The following is a 17,301-nucleotide window of genomic DNA, read 5'->3' on the forward strand; positions in this document are numbered from 1 at the left end:
CAATCGATTTGTCATTTGTCCACCTACTTTTTTATATGGTATACCTTCCTTGCTACGCTTAACGCAATTTGTCAATTCCCCTCGCGCATTCTCATTTCCCTTAGACGCCATCAATAACAATTCCACCTTACTGCCTACCAAAATCCTATAATGATAGCGCTGAAATCACGCTAATAAGATAGGAAATTTATTTGTTTCCTTCGAGACTGTCAACCGCATTCCTCTCTTTTCAGCATGCTATAAGCTATGTATTTGGCTTTATGCCACTTTATGTCTCTGTTTTGGTTTTTACAAGCTCTAACTAATCCCTTGGATATACCATTGAAGCATAAAAAGCCAATGAGAGCCTGATTTGGTGATTGTTGCCTGAGGAAATGCGTAAATGTTTGTTGTTGTAATTTGTGTTTACTTTAAAAGTTATGTACACTGATAAATGGCGTGTGACTGTGACTGTGTTATTCGATTTTTAAATATAACAAAATATTTTAAATACCAATAATGTTTTAGATTTATTTGTACTTGATGTATATTGGCACTATTCGGACTGCCTTCAAATGCATATATCTAAGTGTGTGAGTTGTACGACTCATTGAGCAAAATTAACTGAACTTGGAAAATTTGGATAGAAAAAAATTTAAATATAAAACTTTTCTGTCAGATATAACCAATATATAACCATTCTATAACCAAAACTCAAAATTTGTTTGAATTATATCGTTTTCCTTCGCCTGTAAACTTATGAAAGTGATGTTACTTTATTTTGCATTTTAGGTGACGAAATAGTCCGATAAGACAAACGCAGCAATAGAAAACCTATCTGCGTATATCTGTTATTATTTTTGTATTTCAATTTTCTCTTTAAGTCTATCGAGGTATTCAAAATATTTCTCTGTTTTTGACACTCAGTTACCTCTGCCTAAATGAACTTATTTGCGTAGAAAAAGGAAAATTATTGAAATTCGCTTATTGATTGCAATTTGAATCATATAATTGTCAATCAAAATTTAAATGCGTCGAAATCTGAAATTTATTTCTAATTCTATTCTATTGTGGGCGGTGGTACTCAATAATTCAATATTGACGATGACAGACGCGTGCTGTTCCGCGAATGCCACACAGTCTGTAGGCTGCTTGCAACGTGTACTTGACAAGTCTGGAGCACTCATGTACATATGTACCTACATAGCATATACTTCTATACAGTACAACCATCGTCTCATAGAAGCACTTTCATGTTGCTTCAACTGAGCTTCTGCTCTGTGGGGAACGCGTGACGGCACTTCTTTTCTTCACAGTAAAAGTTCGCCTGCTTCGATGTTGGGTACCACAGACGTTCCCATTATCTTTTTACTTTTCTTCCCCACGGCGCCGTAGCAACGCAGCCACTTAAACTCTGCACTGACTTTTCATCCCTTGGTGTCGCCTGTGGCTTTCTCCGTGCTTGAGTTTTTAAGTCTTCTTTTTGGAGTCGTTTCGCACACCGCTACGCCCTTATTCTACTTATTTCCATCAGCGTCACTTTCACTTATTCTGTCCTTTCGGCGATTGTATCTATTATCGATTTTATATTTTCATTGATAAAAATGACTCTTGGTGGGCTTATCTTACCCATTATATATACCACTTTGTTTCCTTCCAGTTCACATTTCACAAATTTCTTATATTTTATTTTTTATTTCATGCCTTTTCTGTTGACTAATTTTATTTTCTTTGTATTTCATTCACTCTCTCTCACTCTCTCCTATTTATTTCGCACGCAGGCTATAAGATGTCTCAACCGTTGTGTCGAAATCGTGTCACCGGCGTAGAAGTCGAGGACTCCATGTGCGGTCCCCAACGGCCGGAACCGTCGGTGCTGCTCTGTAACACACACACCTGCCCACCAAGGTAAGTTTGTGGTATTTAGTTGTCATTGGCTCCATTAGCTTTTATCTTCTATTGGTGTCAGCCTTATCCTTTCGATTCGTGCTTGCCTCTTTTGCCTTATCTTGTGTCTACTATCTTTAGAAGTTTAACTGTTTGATATTCTTTAAAAAAGAAAAACTTAGTTTTAAAGTTCGTTCGGAAAAGTTTACAGTGCCTGAAGAAAATTAAATATTTTAATATTGAAAATTGTAGCATTTAAAACAAACCAACAAATTGATTGCAAGTAATAATTATATAAGAATAAATACAATTATGTACTAAAGTATTGATACGGTGGTTGCCTTTTTTACAGTATTTCAGGAATCGAGAACAAACACAAACTTTCCTAATTTCAAAATATTCTCCATTAAGATCTTTACACTTTTGCATGCGCCTGAAGCAGTTATCGAAGACCTTTTGCCACTCTCATTGAGACACCTGCAAAACATGCCTTTTGAACGCATCAATCGCCTATTCAGGGACGAAAAACATTAACGTATTCACTTACTTTTTACGAACCGTAATAAGAAGAAGTAATTCGGTGTCAAGTCAGGATGATGACTTCGATGACTCATCATTTCGAAGTTTTGAGGGCTAAAAAAGGCAGTTGTTTCAGTCGCGTTGTCGTGATGGAGAGAAATCCGTTTTTTGCGTAATGGACGTGCTTCATACGCGAAAAACCTTTGTTGAAATCGTCTCATCTTGAAACACCTACTCAGGCGCATACTTTCAAACGATCTGTCACGACTTCATAAACGCGTTTCAAAGCAATTTTTTTAACACTTCTCTCGATTTATCGACAGGAGCCTTTTTTGTATGATTCACACAGTCAAATTTCATGCAATATACATATATATGTGTGCTGATCCCACTACTGCCTATAGCAGTCTCTATCTCAAGATAGATCACATGACGGCAATATTACTTGGCGCACAGCATCAATAGTTTCCGGAACAATAACTGATTTTAGAGGACCTTCACAAAATTCGTTTTGCGATAATCCACAACCTCGATTGAAGCCAACATACCATCGATAAACACTAGTCGTTGATGGAGTCTCATAGTCCAAAATTTAACGATATTCATCGATGCACTCTTGATGAATTAATCCTTGTCGAAAGTTGTACAAAAATAAGTAAGCGAAAATATTCGCGATTTAATTCCATTTTTTGGTGGAAAAGAATACTTTATGTTACTGTAAAAGAAGGTATGTAAGTCAAATGATTTTGAGTATCTCTAGGGTTGCTAAACCACGAAATAAAAAGGCAACGTTACTAAATATGCATTAACCGAGTTTTTTGGGGTGATTTAGGTTTTTTCATAATATTATACATTATAATAGTTGTCTTGGTACAACTTGATAACTACGAGAGATCAATTTACATTTTATTCTCCTAAAACTTAATTAGATCTTTACCATTTAATTTAATTTTTCCGCCCATCAAATTAGGTCACTACTAAATTCTCAAAACAAAAACGTTGCATGTAAACTTCGACTTCCAATAGCGTTAGCTCAAAATATTTACATTTTTAGTGCTGGACATTCCTTCCGAATTTCTGCCATTCTTTCCGTTCCATTTTTATGTTATTTCTTCGCGGTCTTAATACTTCACATTCATTCTGTCCTTGGCCACATTGTGAATATGCGTTAAATGGACTTTTTGTATGTTCACTTAATTTACTGTTAACGCGTCACCACCAACAGCCCTTGAAACTGCTGACGCCTTCAACCCGCACACTCACCTTTGGCTAAAGTTTTATGAGTTGAGTTGTTTTTCTTCGCAATTTCGTGGCTCGTTTGCATATAAACTGAATAAAAGAAATTGTTTTGGTGAGCGGCAAGAGCAACAGCAACATTGGATATTGGTTATTAGCTGTATGAGAACTCAGATCGGTAGTGGTCTCAATCATCGATCGATCCAAATTATATACTTCATAAAACTAATGAAGTCCAGGTATCCAACCAAAAAAAAGTTTCAAGCCATTCTTCTAATTTTATTGAATATTCAAAATAAAAGGCAGCTAAAACTTTTTATTAAAATATACTAAATCAGGTATGTAGCTTTTCATCTGTTGGAGTACATTCTCGCCGTGTCGTTAAGATCCCGAACCGAAGATATGGGAGCTCCAGCCACTAATTTGAACTTAGATGGTTAAACGCCACGAAAGGCGTTTTGGATTATGAATGGCTTGCTTGTTGATGTTGAAGTCCTATAAATATCTGAGTACTTAACTGACTTTTCTCTTATCTTAATTTTTACGCTAACAATTTAGTTAAAATTTAAAAGAAATTATTCTTTAAATTGCCCTAATTACGAGTTGAGCTTGTACCATAACGTTGCAGTAAATGCTTACCTCCTACCCCCATGAGTGGTACCTTTTATAAAAAGAAATAAACTATTTGCTTTCACTTCGTTTTCATTTCTTCTCAGGTGGATCACTGATGACTGGAGTCCATGCAGTCGCCTCTGTGGACCTGGCTACCGTGAGCGCATGGTGGTGTGTGCGGAGGAGAATAATGGCATCAAGACAACGGTAAGCGCAAATTGAGTAATAAAATAGCAACAGTTTGCGGGAAAGCAGCAAGAAAGCAAACCACAAAACAACAAAAAAATTTACGCAGAAAAAAGACTAAATATTATTCATACCCAGCTTCGCGCTTCTTTTCCTTCATTCAATTGAGTTTATTGCTTTGCAACTTTCCATTTCGGTCGCTTTGAAGACTATCAAAAAACGCTTCCAGCTCTCTTGTGTGCGCAGGTGGAAGCGTGTCAAGCAGCCCGTCCGCCATTATATTAATAATTGCTACTAAACGTTTATCCTTCCCTTTTCTTTTCTGGAGTGGGTTGGTATTTTGCTTTTGTTGTTCTGCGGTAACTTCTAATTTCGTGAAACTTTCACCCACCATCGGCAGTTTTCTTTTATAATTTACACTTTTACTTCGTGTTCTTTGTTTTTGTATTATTCTTTCATCGTGTCCATCATTACAGGTGCTGGATGTGACGTGTCGTGCGCCAAAGCCAGCCACACAGGAACCGTGCATGATAGAGAAGTGCCCAACGTGGGAGGTGGAAGAATGGACTGGAGTGAGTATGCTCAGTATTATAAAATGTAGCGTGTGCACGCTTTCATGATAGAGTTGAAAGCATTAAAGCTTGTGTTGTTAACACTTTTTGCTTCTTCAGTTTTTTTTGGGTTGTTTTGGGTGATTTATGAAGTTTGCCAGTTTTCACATTTTTAAGCAACCAACTTGACTTTTATGTCGAGAAATTTTTATTTGCGACCCTTTGCGCATTAATAAGTGTGAACCTTTCATTTGCACGTGATTTCCGCTTGTGATGTTATTCTGGGTAAAAGTATTTAGCACACGCACATGGTTGTAATTTTGGGTTGCTGCAAAAGAGCTAATAATTTGAAGAATTATATATTTTAAAAAGTAATAAGAAAGATTTTATGGTTTATGGTATACATAGATAATACTGTTAGAGAATATAGTATACTATGTTAGCATGAATCTTAATTAAGAATTATCTAAATTATGGGTATCAAGTAGACTAAGAATTGATCGAATGGCTTCATATGAAATTTTTATCGGATTGTTTTTAATAGTTTAGTCGCAATGGACTTCGAAGTCCACAGTGATTGGTCACAATGCTAGTTGCTAAGTGAAAACATACTGCCTACCTCACAACGTTACAATCGATCACAACACATGTGGGATGGGATAGATACCGAAAGTTGAAGAAGAAGCGAGACCCATTTGCAGACAAAAAATGAGACAGGTCCAAATGTGTGAATACGAAGAGCTTGACAAGCTGGCCGACAGGGTCAATGGACGAAACTAACGACTAACAGAAGCTTTCAAAGTCAAGTCACCTGAATGTACGAAAACACTCCAACTTTGAGTTCGATGTAGAATCCGACGGGGACTTGTAGAACACCCAGAGGTTATCTAGTGACTGATGCACGGAGCATAATAAAATTATGAAGGGAACAAGTCCAGCTTTCTGAATGGCAGTGAAAGCATAACACCAGGAGATAGTGAACTCGATTCCCCAATCGATGACGATGGAGTAGACATTCCATTGTCTGACCATGAAGTAGTTCGAATTACAATAAGCTGTCTTAAGAGCAACGAAGCTGTGTGGGCCATTGGATTGCCTGCCTTTCAAATATGGCGGCTAAGAACTGATAAGGAGCATGCAGCTACTTTGTAGAATATGGTCGGACGATTCGAATTTCATCCACAAAAAAGGGAACCCCACAATCTGCGCCAACGACCGTAGGATAGCCGTACTGTGTAAAAGATTAAGGCCCACCATCAACAACCATTGGACGTTATCAGTGTGGCTTTAGACCTGGAAAATCAACAACTGGACAGACATTCACCATGCGCCAAAATTATACAAGTCAATCCTCATCCACGGCCTGCAGAGGCATGGACGATGACAACAGCTGATGAGTCGACGTTACGAGTTTTCGAAAGAAAGGTTCAGCGGAAGATTTATGGTCCTTTGCGCATTGGCAACGGCGAATACCACATTTGATGGAACGATGAGCTGTACGAGATATACGACAGCATTGACATAGTTCAGCGAATTAAGAGACAGCGGCTATAAGAAGATATATGCAATTCAATTCATAAAGATGAATAAAGCCTTAGCAAACTTTAATTATAAGATCTCAAAGTTAAATTAAGCTTTTATATCCCCGTGAAGCAATTATACTAAGCGATATTAGGTTCACATGCTGACGACTGCAGTGCAGAATATGCAACATTTTGTATGAAAATATTTTAAGACTCTTGTCTAAGCACCCCTTACAAGCCGAAACATCATGCCTGTCATTACGCCTCCTTCAAAAAGTTCACTTGCACTCGGCAAACAGCCAACGCATCTCATTCGACAGGTATCCTGAGGGCAGGCTGAGAGTGTTTATGTTAAATATTTGCCGGTATCTTATATCGTAATTGCACTCGAGCTGAAATGCAACTGAAAAGTCTCGAAAAGCAACAACAACATCGACATCATTTAACTACAGCATGATGAAGACGACTCACTGACTGACTATGACGGGCTTCTAAAAAGCAGCCTTACGCTGTCTGCCTACGCTAACCTACCAGTCTACAGGACGCACTTGTTGAAACGCAGCGAATTGCTGCCTCGTCTCATATTCTCTTAATCCACCTACCTGTATATACACATATTCTAAGTAGTTCCAACCCACTCCAACAATTTCACTAAGCCTTTCTATTTTACTACACTTGTGCGTCTACGCCTAAGTAGTGCACATTTGTTGAGATGAACTAAAGTTAGCAGCTTGAAAGGGTTATTTCGCATAAAACTCCTGGGACGACGCATGCGAACGCATAATCAACTTCATTGAAAGTTTGTAAATCCGGCATGAGCACTCGTTTATGACTCGATGTGCTCCAAAATATTTTTATCAACATAAGCACATACTTATGTAATAGCATAAGGCACTAGATGAGTACGTACGTCCAGGCGGTTCACTTTCCGTGGCATACACGTATCCGCAACCGGCAAATTGTCACATGTTTCTACATGGGTTGCCTTTCATATTTCGAGATTAGAGAACAAAACTAAATTTTAATCATTAAAAACCGTTTTATTGTTTTTCAAAATATTCTCCATTAAGATCTATGTCTATACTGTTGCATGCGTTTGAATCAATTTCCTAAGCATTTTGCATCAACCGTCTTAGGTGTAGAAATAAAAAGAAGTCATTCTGTTCCAAAGTAAAGACTATAGAGTGAATGAAATCCATCTTGAAGTTATCTATGACCGTCATTGAATTCACTATACCATCGATAAACACCGGCCTTTAATGGAGCTTCATCACCAAAAACTGAATTAAACTCATCGATACACTGTTGTGCAGATACGTAGAAAGTTGTGAAAAATAATCGCTGAAAAATGTTCACGTTTGGCCGAGATGCATATTTGAAGTTACTGTAAGCAACATAAATACCGTTCGTATGTCAAAAAGGTCTGAATATATATAACATCAAAAATATCAAGCTCTACGATAAAGTTGTAAGTTGCTAGATTCCAACACTGTTTTTGCTAAATCGCGAAATATAAAAGGCAACCTACGTAACGTCACATCATCCTCATCGCTGGATCATCTATTTATAGACACAGCAGTAAAAAACTTAATATTTGCATGCATAACATGGTTTAGCGTATGAATATAATATATAACTATTTTGCGTGCGCTCGAGAAGGCTTTAGGATTGTTGCTGCAAAGGGTTGCCATCATTTATGGATTGGAAGCTTAATTCAAATAAATTGTCATTAAAAAAGTTTATATCATATTTTGCCAGATGTTTGGTTAGACTCCCATAGATATGGTGTGGTTTTTCCCTAAAATGTGCTATCGTTGTCACTGGAATTGTATATACATATGCAGGAAAAAATGTTCTACTACATGAATTTCAAATAGATTACTGGAGTCGTGATTGCTGGCGATTTTGTTTACTACAGAATTTAATAGACATTATATGAAAACTTAACTTAATGGAAGAGGTTCCAACACAAAATACTTTAGATTTCATTGTTGGCTTTAATATTCGCTTTCCAAGAGAACTTCTCCTACAAGCTTACAACAAATAACCAAAACTTGTTCGAAACCTGATTGCCCTTCTCTAATACTAATTAGTCATTGAGCAATCCTTTCAGCTCAGAAGTTACTTCAGTAACCGCTGTGCGAGCTGGTGCACTGAGAGATTTCAGTACTAAATGGCTTTTCGAAAGCTTTAGTTAAAATGAGAGACACATTGTTAGGTAATCCATTCATTTGACTTTTTTTTAGGCAAAATGAAATTAAATTGAATTATAATACATTCTTTTATTTATGTATAAATTGTGTGCTAAATTATTATAAAATGTATTTAATATTATTTAAAAAAATAGTCTAAATACTGTATTAAGAATATTTTAAAACTTTTTTCTAAACGATATGGCAACCCTTCGTATTTGTTTAATTTTTTGTACAAATGGGACGGCGATTCTCCTCAGAGTTTGTGATTATGAAGCTTCTGAGCTTTGCTTATGTTTAGGCAGCATTACTGTACATTTATGTATATATGTAAATCTCATATGTAATAAATGTGTAATATATATGCATTTAAGACTCTTAATAACACACAAAAATATGAGCATCCTCTTTATATGCCTTTTTAGCATTTATGGTGGTGCTCACCGCACCCACTTATTTTAAGTGGCATATGTAAATAGTTTAAAATAAGCCAAGTAACAGAAGACCCTTATGGCTACACTCCCAGACATATACGAGGGGGGTTCAATAAGTTCCTAGTCCTACCGCCTGATGGCGCCACCATCACCAGAGATATGTTCGATCCTGTTCTATCCGCAGGATAAGTAAAAACTATTTGCACGGTGTAATTATATGACTCTTCAATCTACTTCTGGAGAAAATAATTCGAGCTGTAGAACTAAACAGTGAAAATACCATCTTCTATAAGAGTGTACACCTGCTTGCGTTAGTTCTGCTTTCTCCAGAATGGATAAGGCAGCGAAGCAACTGAGTCTGGCATATCTCTTGACAACGAGTACTACTTGAGAAGCAAAGCCCCCTCTCGACGAACAAAAACAAAACTCTATAAGTCACTCATTATTGCCCTACTGCTATATGGTGCAGAGGCATGGACGATAACAAACTCTGATGAGTCGACGTTACGAGTCTTCGATAGAAAAGTTCTGCGGAAGATTTATGGTCCTTTGCGCGTTGGCCACGGCGAATATCACGTTCGATGGAACGATGAGCTGTATGAGATATACCACGACATTGACATAGTTCAACGAATTAAAAGACAGCGGCTACGTTGGCTAGGTCATGTCGTCCGAATGGACGAAAACACTCCAGCTCTGAAAGTATTCGACGCTGTACCCGACGGGGGAAGCAGAGGAAGAGGAAAACCTCCAAGGAAGACCGTTGGAAAAACCAAATGGAGAAGGATCTGGCTTCGCTTGGAATCTCCATTGTTGGCGCCACCTTGCGAAAAGGAGAAACGACTGGCGCGCTGTTGTGTCTCGGCTATAACCGCGTAAGCGGTTTCTACGCCAGTAAAGAAGAAGAATTATGGATAAAACGGTCATATGTCGGTACGCGAAAATATGGCGATCAGTGAACGGATAAATACAGAAAAAATGGTCTCAACTTGTGAAAAAAGTACTTTTCCGCCATGAGGCTACACCACATTACACTCCTTTGTCGCAATGGTCACGTTGGTCGAACTGCTCCTATCCATATTTTTAATTTCAAAGCCTAATGTGAACTGGTGCTGTTGAGACTAGACCAGGTACAACCTCGTTTTGTTTCTATACGTCACCAAGCAAGAAATTTGGGAAGCCTACTTGGACGACCTCCAAAAGTCATAATCAAGCTAACCAGCTTAAAGAAATTGAGGCATTAATAGCTCGAAAGAAGACTGTAAAGATTAAAACGCCAATTTTTTCAAAAAATTTCTCTGTTCTGTTGTAGCCTGCGTGCATATCATTCCGCCCTCGTAAATACTTTCAGTTTATCATCCTTCGCACCATAAATTGTTACCCACATTTACTAACAGGCTACTCTTGTGCACTTTTTTCTTTTTACTGTCATCTTCATTTTTGTTGTTCTTTTACCGAATTTGCATATAGCTTAGACTTTTTCACTTCTCCAGCCGTAATTATATACACACTGCACCAATTATATTTTTTATGCAAATTTTAATTCCAAACACGTTTAAATAATTCATAATTCCTTATCGTTTTTGTCATTTTCTTTTATCTCACTTGTGGTGGTTCAACCAAAAAACAAAAAAAAATAACAACTCCTCTCCGTATGGTATATGAATATGCTTCAACCATGCAACTCAACTATTCCAAAATGCCCTGCGGCTTACATACCCATAAATGTTTGTGTGTGGGTTTGTCTTTGGTCCCACACACCAGTGCTCAGTAACTTGTGGGCAGGGCTTGCAGATGCGTGGAGTGGAATGCAAATCGGCCGATGGCAGACACAGCGCCAAATGCGACCCACTTACGAAGCCCGCATCGGTGCAGCAATGCTCAACAGGGATCTCATGTGACAACGGCGGCGGTACGATTATACTCGGCAGCAGCGGACCTCTCGCATCGGTGAGTAGTCAGCATATTAAAAAATTAAATAAAACATCAGGAAATGCACAGAGCATTAAGTAATTAAAATCGGAAATAAGCATTTAAATAGGGAACAAGATATATGTATGTAAGCAGTATAAAAAACGCCAGCAAACAGACACTTTTTCTATAAAAAATAATCAACTTTCTTTTTCCAGTCGGATGATGCGGATGTCGATGAGGACGATGAAGAGGATGACGACGACTCGGCAGATGTAGATGATGTTGAAGAGGGCGCAGATGATCCCAGTGATGTTCGCAATGGCGATGCCGGCTTGGTGACATATCATGATGAGTCTGCACCACAGTACGCACATCGCTCGGTCAGTCATCTGCATCATGAAGAACCCCAGCAACCACGTGCCGAACGGCTTACTGGTGGCAGTGGCGGTTATGATTATCGCAGTAATTCGGAACCAGAGTCAGAGGTGCCTGCTGGTGATCCAAGGTAAGTGGAAATATCTCTTAAATGGGTCAAAAAGCTTATCTGCTTTTAGATACTATATAATTTTATTGATTTCGGAAAGACATGTCAGAGCTCATACTGAGTTTATGATAACTTTTCGAAGCCCTTTTACTATTATCTTTAACTGTTATTTATTATTGGTGATAATTTTTCGAAGCCCTTCTACTATTATCTTTAACTGTTATTTATTATTGGTATAGATTTTTCTCATGGTCTTGGTCTTTGTCTTGGTCTTGGTCTTGGTCTTTGTCTTGGTCTTGGTCTTGGTCTTGGTCTTGGTCTTGGTCTTGGTCTTGGTCTTGGTCTTGGTCTTGGTCTTGGTCTTGGTCTTGGTCTTGGTCTTGGTCTTGGTCTTGGTCTTGGTCTTGGTCTTGGTCTTGGTCTTGGTCTTGGTCTTGGTCTTGGTCTTGGTCTTGGTCTTGGTCTTGGTCTTGGTCTTGGTCTTGGTCTTGGTCTTGGTCTTTGTCTTTGTCTTGGTCTTTGGTCTTGGTCTTGGCCTTGGTCTTGGTCTTGGTCTTGGTCTTGGTCTTGGTCTTGGTCTTGGTCTTGGTCTTGGTATTTCAAGCACCAACCTGGAGTCTGTTTGGTCTGTAACTACCTTATATTCCGCCTTACTTCATTACTCGTTGAAGAAATTACTTAAAAATTAACTTAACTAGTAAAAAAATTGAAATATTTTCTTTCAACTTCAAACAGTTTCAAGCAGATACATTTCCGATGTGCGCTGCTGACATTAACAACAACTCACTTCAGTCTAAGCTTTTTGTTACTGCAAATTAGACGACTTTGTCTGCTTCATTATAAACATGTGTATAGTATGCATTACCCCAAAGTTGACGTACTTATACTGGATTACATAGTTGTCACCTAGGGATTTCTTTTTGCTAATCACCTTCTAGCATTTTCTCCACCCCAATGTCAGCTTCGTCTGTCTCTACTGTCTGCAGACAAGATTTTGTTGTTTACAAAACGTTCGTAGGTAAAACGCATGCTTAGCTTCGTTCAGTGCAACATTCCCCACCATTCATTTAATCTAGCTTTACTCTGTTACATAATCGGTATTAAAGTCTACTTGACTCACCAGAAGTGGCCGTGTTACGCATGCATAGATGTCTCTACGGTCTTCTACTTCCACTTCATTTCATCGCCACAGACCTGCAGACATTTCATCGTTTAATCACTTGTGCGTTAGTTAACATTCTTCAGTTTGTCACATCTATAGAAATAAATTCTATGAAGTAGACAGTAGAAGCAGGTAAAGAATTCTATATATACATATATGTGTATTTGAGTATGTTGAATACACTCATTTATATGCGTGAGGTTATTTCTTATACTTACTTAACAGAAAATTAGCTTTCTTCCGTATACTTGGATATTTATTTAGATCCATGTGTAGGTGTATGTAATGCCTGTATGTGTATACATACATATATATAATTTCTTTGGTATATACTCGTATCTTAGGCCAATATATCACCCATATTATTGTGCTTCTTTTTATTGCTTTTCTAACCGAGGTCCTCATCGCAATGAAGGTATTTTTGCCATCCGCAAGCTTTAAGAAGTCTGCTAGCGCCTTAATGATTTATATCAGTCTCATTTTTATATAAGCAACTCCCTCAAAGGTTTGATATTTGCTGCGGAGTAGTAGTTCGGAGTTTTGCTTTAGTCTGGAATAGGTCTCGAGTGGATTCGTGCTTTACGTTTACTGAATTGCCAGAACTGAGTTAATAAGGCGAATACGGTGGTTGCGGCACGATATCGGTTGAAAATTTGGTGAAAAACTCACGAAGAATCAATGCACTTTGCAATGTGATGCAAAAACCACAAGTTGTCGGAGTCTTTTTACGAATAGCTTCGCGCAATCGACGCATAATATTCAAATAGTATTCTTGCTTACAGTTCGGTTGGTCGGAAGGAATGCGGAGTGCAACACACCTCGATGATCGTAGAAAACTGTCAACATAACCTTGATTTTTGACTTTTTTTTGACATGGCTTTTTCGGCTTCGGCTCACCGTTGCTACGATATTCGGCCGATTGATCATCTGTTTTCGGGTCGTAAGCATAGGTACTACACTAATCGCCAGTAATAATATGTTTCATGACATCCTGTTAGTCGGAATGCATTGTTTCACAGACTTGTAACTGAACTTGTAACCAATCATGCTTTGACTTTTCTTGGACGCAAATGATCTTTCAAAATGGTTTTCGCCTTTAGTAGTCTACGTTGACATGTTGATCATTAGTTGATGTTGATTTCCGTCCTGGACGTGATTTTAGACGTGGTTCGTAGTTCTCGACCACCAATCAAAAACACTTGCTCGCGACAAACAATCATCACTGAAGACCATTTTTAACGTTTCGCCACCAGAAATTCGATTCCTCATACAAAATTTAATAAGAACTTAGGTTAGTCTGGTAGGCCATTAAAATACGCATACCAGTTTTGGTCCTTTGTGATCCCAGGTGGAGTTCACTAATTAAGTCCAAGAAGTAGTCATCCTTTAGAATGTCTGGGCTTGACAAGAATTTCAACACACTCTGTGGCCTCACTATCGGTACCTCTTCCTAGGGGATTTCAGGTGCTTATAGCTATAGTTAACTAAAGATTTCGATTATAAGTCAGTCGAATTCTAACAACTTTTAAAGATAAACTTTATTCCAATGAACATAAAGGTACCTTAGAACTCGTCGCTCTCTTTTTCGAAAGAATAGTCGTACAGACGAAGCTAATCTCTCAATTCAGGATGATATAAATAAAGTAGCTATCTCAATAACTACAATAGAAGTCTCGAACATTATCACACTAATAAGTTAAATACAAACTAATAGCCTTACATTGTTTTAATTAATACGAGATGATCGACTAAAGCTATTAAACCCTGTATATTAATTGTAAAACTGTTGTCGTCTTCGAAAATCATATCCTGAAGTTCTTCAAAGGGACTTCCTTCAATGCTGCTTTGAAAGGTACACTATTTGGGTGACTATTAAATGTTTTATTTCTGTTACAGTTCGAACGGGGATTAGTTAAATCAGGAACATACCTAGAATAATTTCCGCTCGCATGTAAGGAAATCGTGAAGATTTGTATGGGATAACATCTGAATGCAAAGTGATATCTGATTGACATCACTATTTTACGGCACTCAACTCTACTCGAATTTCTCAACTACCAAAGAGTTTCTCAACTACTAAAGAGTTTTTTCACTTAGTCCACTTTTCATTTTCACAACAATTTTATTTCTCTTTGTTTTTACGACTGTTAGGGAATTTCGTGCCACCGACTCAGAATACACTCAATTTTTTGAACAAACGATGAAACATTTTCATTGCACTTTTAGCATAAGCGGAAATTCGAGAAGTAATAACACAGAAATTATAGGTAGTTTTGTGCAACACCACAAACACCACAGGCAAAGCAATAAATTCTAGCGAAAACATTGAGCAGAAGAGTGACGCTTGTCGATGACGGCGAGAGTTATCGCATTTGCTTGATGACAGTGTGGTAAACAGGTTAGTGAATTGCGGTGGTAAACATTAAATGACCGCTTATTTGCTCAAAGGCCCCGAAGTGTGAGTGGGTCAGCAAGCGAACGAGCGAATGAAATGACTGAGCACATTAAATGTGGCGCCACTAATGATCTTAAGCGCTTATTCCCAATGCCAAACAGTTATTTAATGATGCAGAGGTATGTATGCTTATGAGGCACAAAATGTTTGTGCTGTTATTGCAATGATTTACCAAGCACTGGTGCTCACTATTCCCATTAAGACTCTATCATATCAGATCAAGTGCTGGCGATAAATGTCATTATGCCACAACGAATGGGGCATTTGGTGCGGTCAATCGGACAAAATAATGGGATGGAACAAGAAATCTTTATATATTTTCTTCGTCTGTTCAGCGTGGTTCGAATCTATTTTGACCTAGTTTATATTGTGTGGAATAAAAAAGTGAAAATAATAACAAATCAAATCGACTTAATTGACAAATGAAAGTGACATATGAAACCAATTAAACGTTTTATTTTTGTTGAAATTTTCTCAACTTGACCGCTTGTGCTCTAATGTCTTCTTCTTTGTAACTTGAGAATACAGTTTTGTAAAAGACTCACTCGTATATCCGGGGGAAGTGGCAAGTAGCATCACAAAAAAGAAAAAGCAAAACAAAGTCAAAATTTTACTAAAGACATTTTAATGGGTTGTCACGGTATGATTGAATTTTTTTTTTTTATTGAAATTGAAATGAATTTTTGATGACAAATGTTGACCGATGTTACGCTGCTCTATGCCCTCTTTGACCAATTCAGCAATTTTATCGCAATTTTCGACGACAGGTCCGGAAAAAGTGACCAAACCAGAACGAAATGAAACCATCGACTTAATTGAGAAATGAAAGTATTTAAGCGTTTTACGGCACAAATGCCCGTAAACTTGACCGCTTGTGCAACTCTAATGTCTTTTTCTTTGTAACTTGAGAATACAGTTTTGTAAAAGCCTCACTCGTATATCCGTAACACATTTTATTACACTGTTTGTTGCTGTTGTTTTTATAATGCTTTGGGCAATGGAATTTGTCACCCACAGCCAATTCATTATTTCATTATTTGTTGTCAGCTGTCGCCAAAGGAAAGCCACGAAACCAAACTAAACCCAACCAACAAACCGCAAGGTCTTTCGTTGCCGTTACGGCTGCACAAGCACCACTAATTTCCACTTACACTTTGAATTGTAATAATATTGATTCCATTTATTTGTAATACCAAGTCCATGCAGCTGTTGTTAGTAGACAAAAACTAGCAATTTTTTATTTGTAAGTATTTATTGGCCATTTCGAAGGCTGTTTGGCCTTTTGCTGGCGGCTGGCTGGTCTCTTTGTCGCCGAAGGCTTGGTGCCAACCTCACACTCCTTGGGTTTTACTATATTTTAGCAATTGTATTCCATACTTTACCGCTTTTTCTTGTTGTTGTTGTTGTTTTTCCTATTCGTTTGGTTCCACTTGGCTTCCTGTCTGTGTAGCACTTTCTTCTACTGCAGTGCGCTTTTTGGTTGCCTTCTGTACAGCCTCACAATCCGCATAGCCTACGCCAACGAAGCATATCTTTGGGCGCAGAGCAAAAAAGTAGGTCGCCTTTTTGTTGAAGAGCGCTTTTGTACTGTGGGACTAATTTATCAGTATGGTACAAAATTTCATCAAATATTTTAAGGGGTTACATGGGTTTCCTCGGATAAAAAACAGCCTTTTCTTAACAATTTTTTTTCTCATATAAAAAATTAAATATTTTATTTGAACTTCTTATTGTTACAAACATACACTATTAACAAAGAAATTCTAAAATTTTTGGAAAAAAATATTTAAAACTCGGACTAATGGCGTCGCTTTTCCGGTCACCTCGGAAAAAATATGCGCCCGCGTTGACAGGATAACTCCTTAGAGGTTTTTGAAAACCGAAATTTAAATTATTAAGGTCGGTACAGCGTTTCTTGTAGAAAGGAAACAGAGTGAGGAACATAGCGACTCCAATCTTTAAACGCGTTTTTCTCAGAATGATGTTTTTCAAAACTCTCAAAGGAAGAGTTTTAAAGATATCTAGTTCAATTTTTGTTCAAACCGCCGCTATTTTGTCAAATTTCTAAAAATGGAAAAAGTTATGGTGATAGATCAGATTAATAATTTTTTTGAAATTTTTGTTTTAGACCAATATTACGGCCGCAATCGGGGACATCGTACAAGAC

The 17,301-nt window shown here is 37.8% G+C and overlaps 1 protein-coding gene across 1 annotated transcript in view; it reads left to right on the plus strand.

Moving 5' to 3' along the window:
• The window catches only part of LOC126752930 (protein madd-4), a 121,150-nt gene that overhangs the window by 58,040 nt on the left and 45,809 nt on the right, over positions 1-17,301 (plus strand). The window contains 5 exon segments of the mRNA XM_050463975.1: positions 1,761-1,887; positions 4,338-4,440; positions 4,896-4,991; positions 10,884-11,069; positions 11,249-11,538. Coding sequence (XP_050319932.1) covers positions 1,761-1,887; positions 4,338-4,440; positions 4,896-4,991; positions 10,884-11,069; positions 11,249-11,538 — 802 coding nt within the window.

The sequence above is a fragment of the Bactrocera neohumeralis genome, chromosome 3 (assembly GCF_024586455.1).
Source record: "Bactrocera neohumeralis isolate Rockhampton chromosome 3, APGP_CSIRO_Bneo_wtdbg2-racon-allhic-juicebox.fasta_v2, whole genome shotgun sequence".
Taxonomy (NCBI): domain Eukaryota; kingdom Metazoa; phylum Arthropoda; class Insecta; order Diptera; family Tephritidae; genus Bactrocera; species Bactrocera neohumeralis.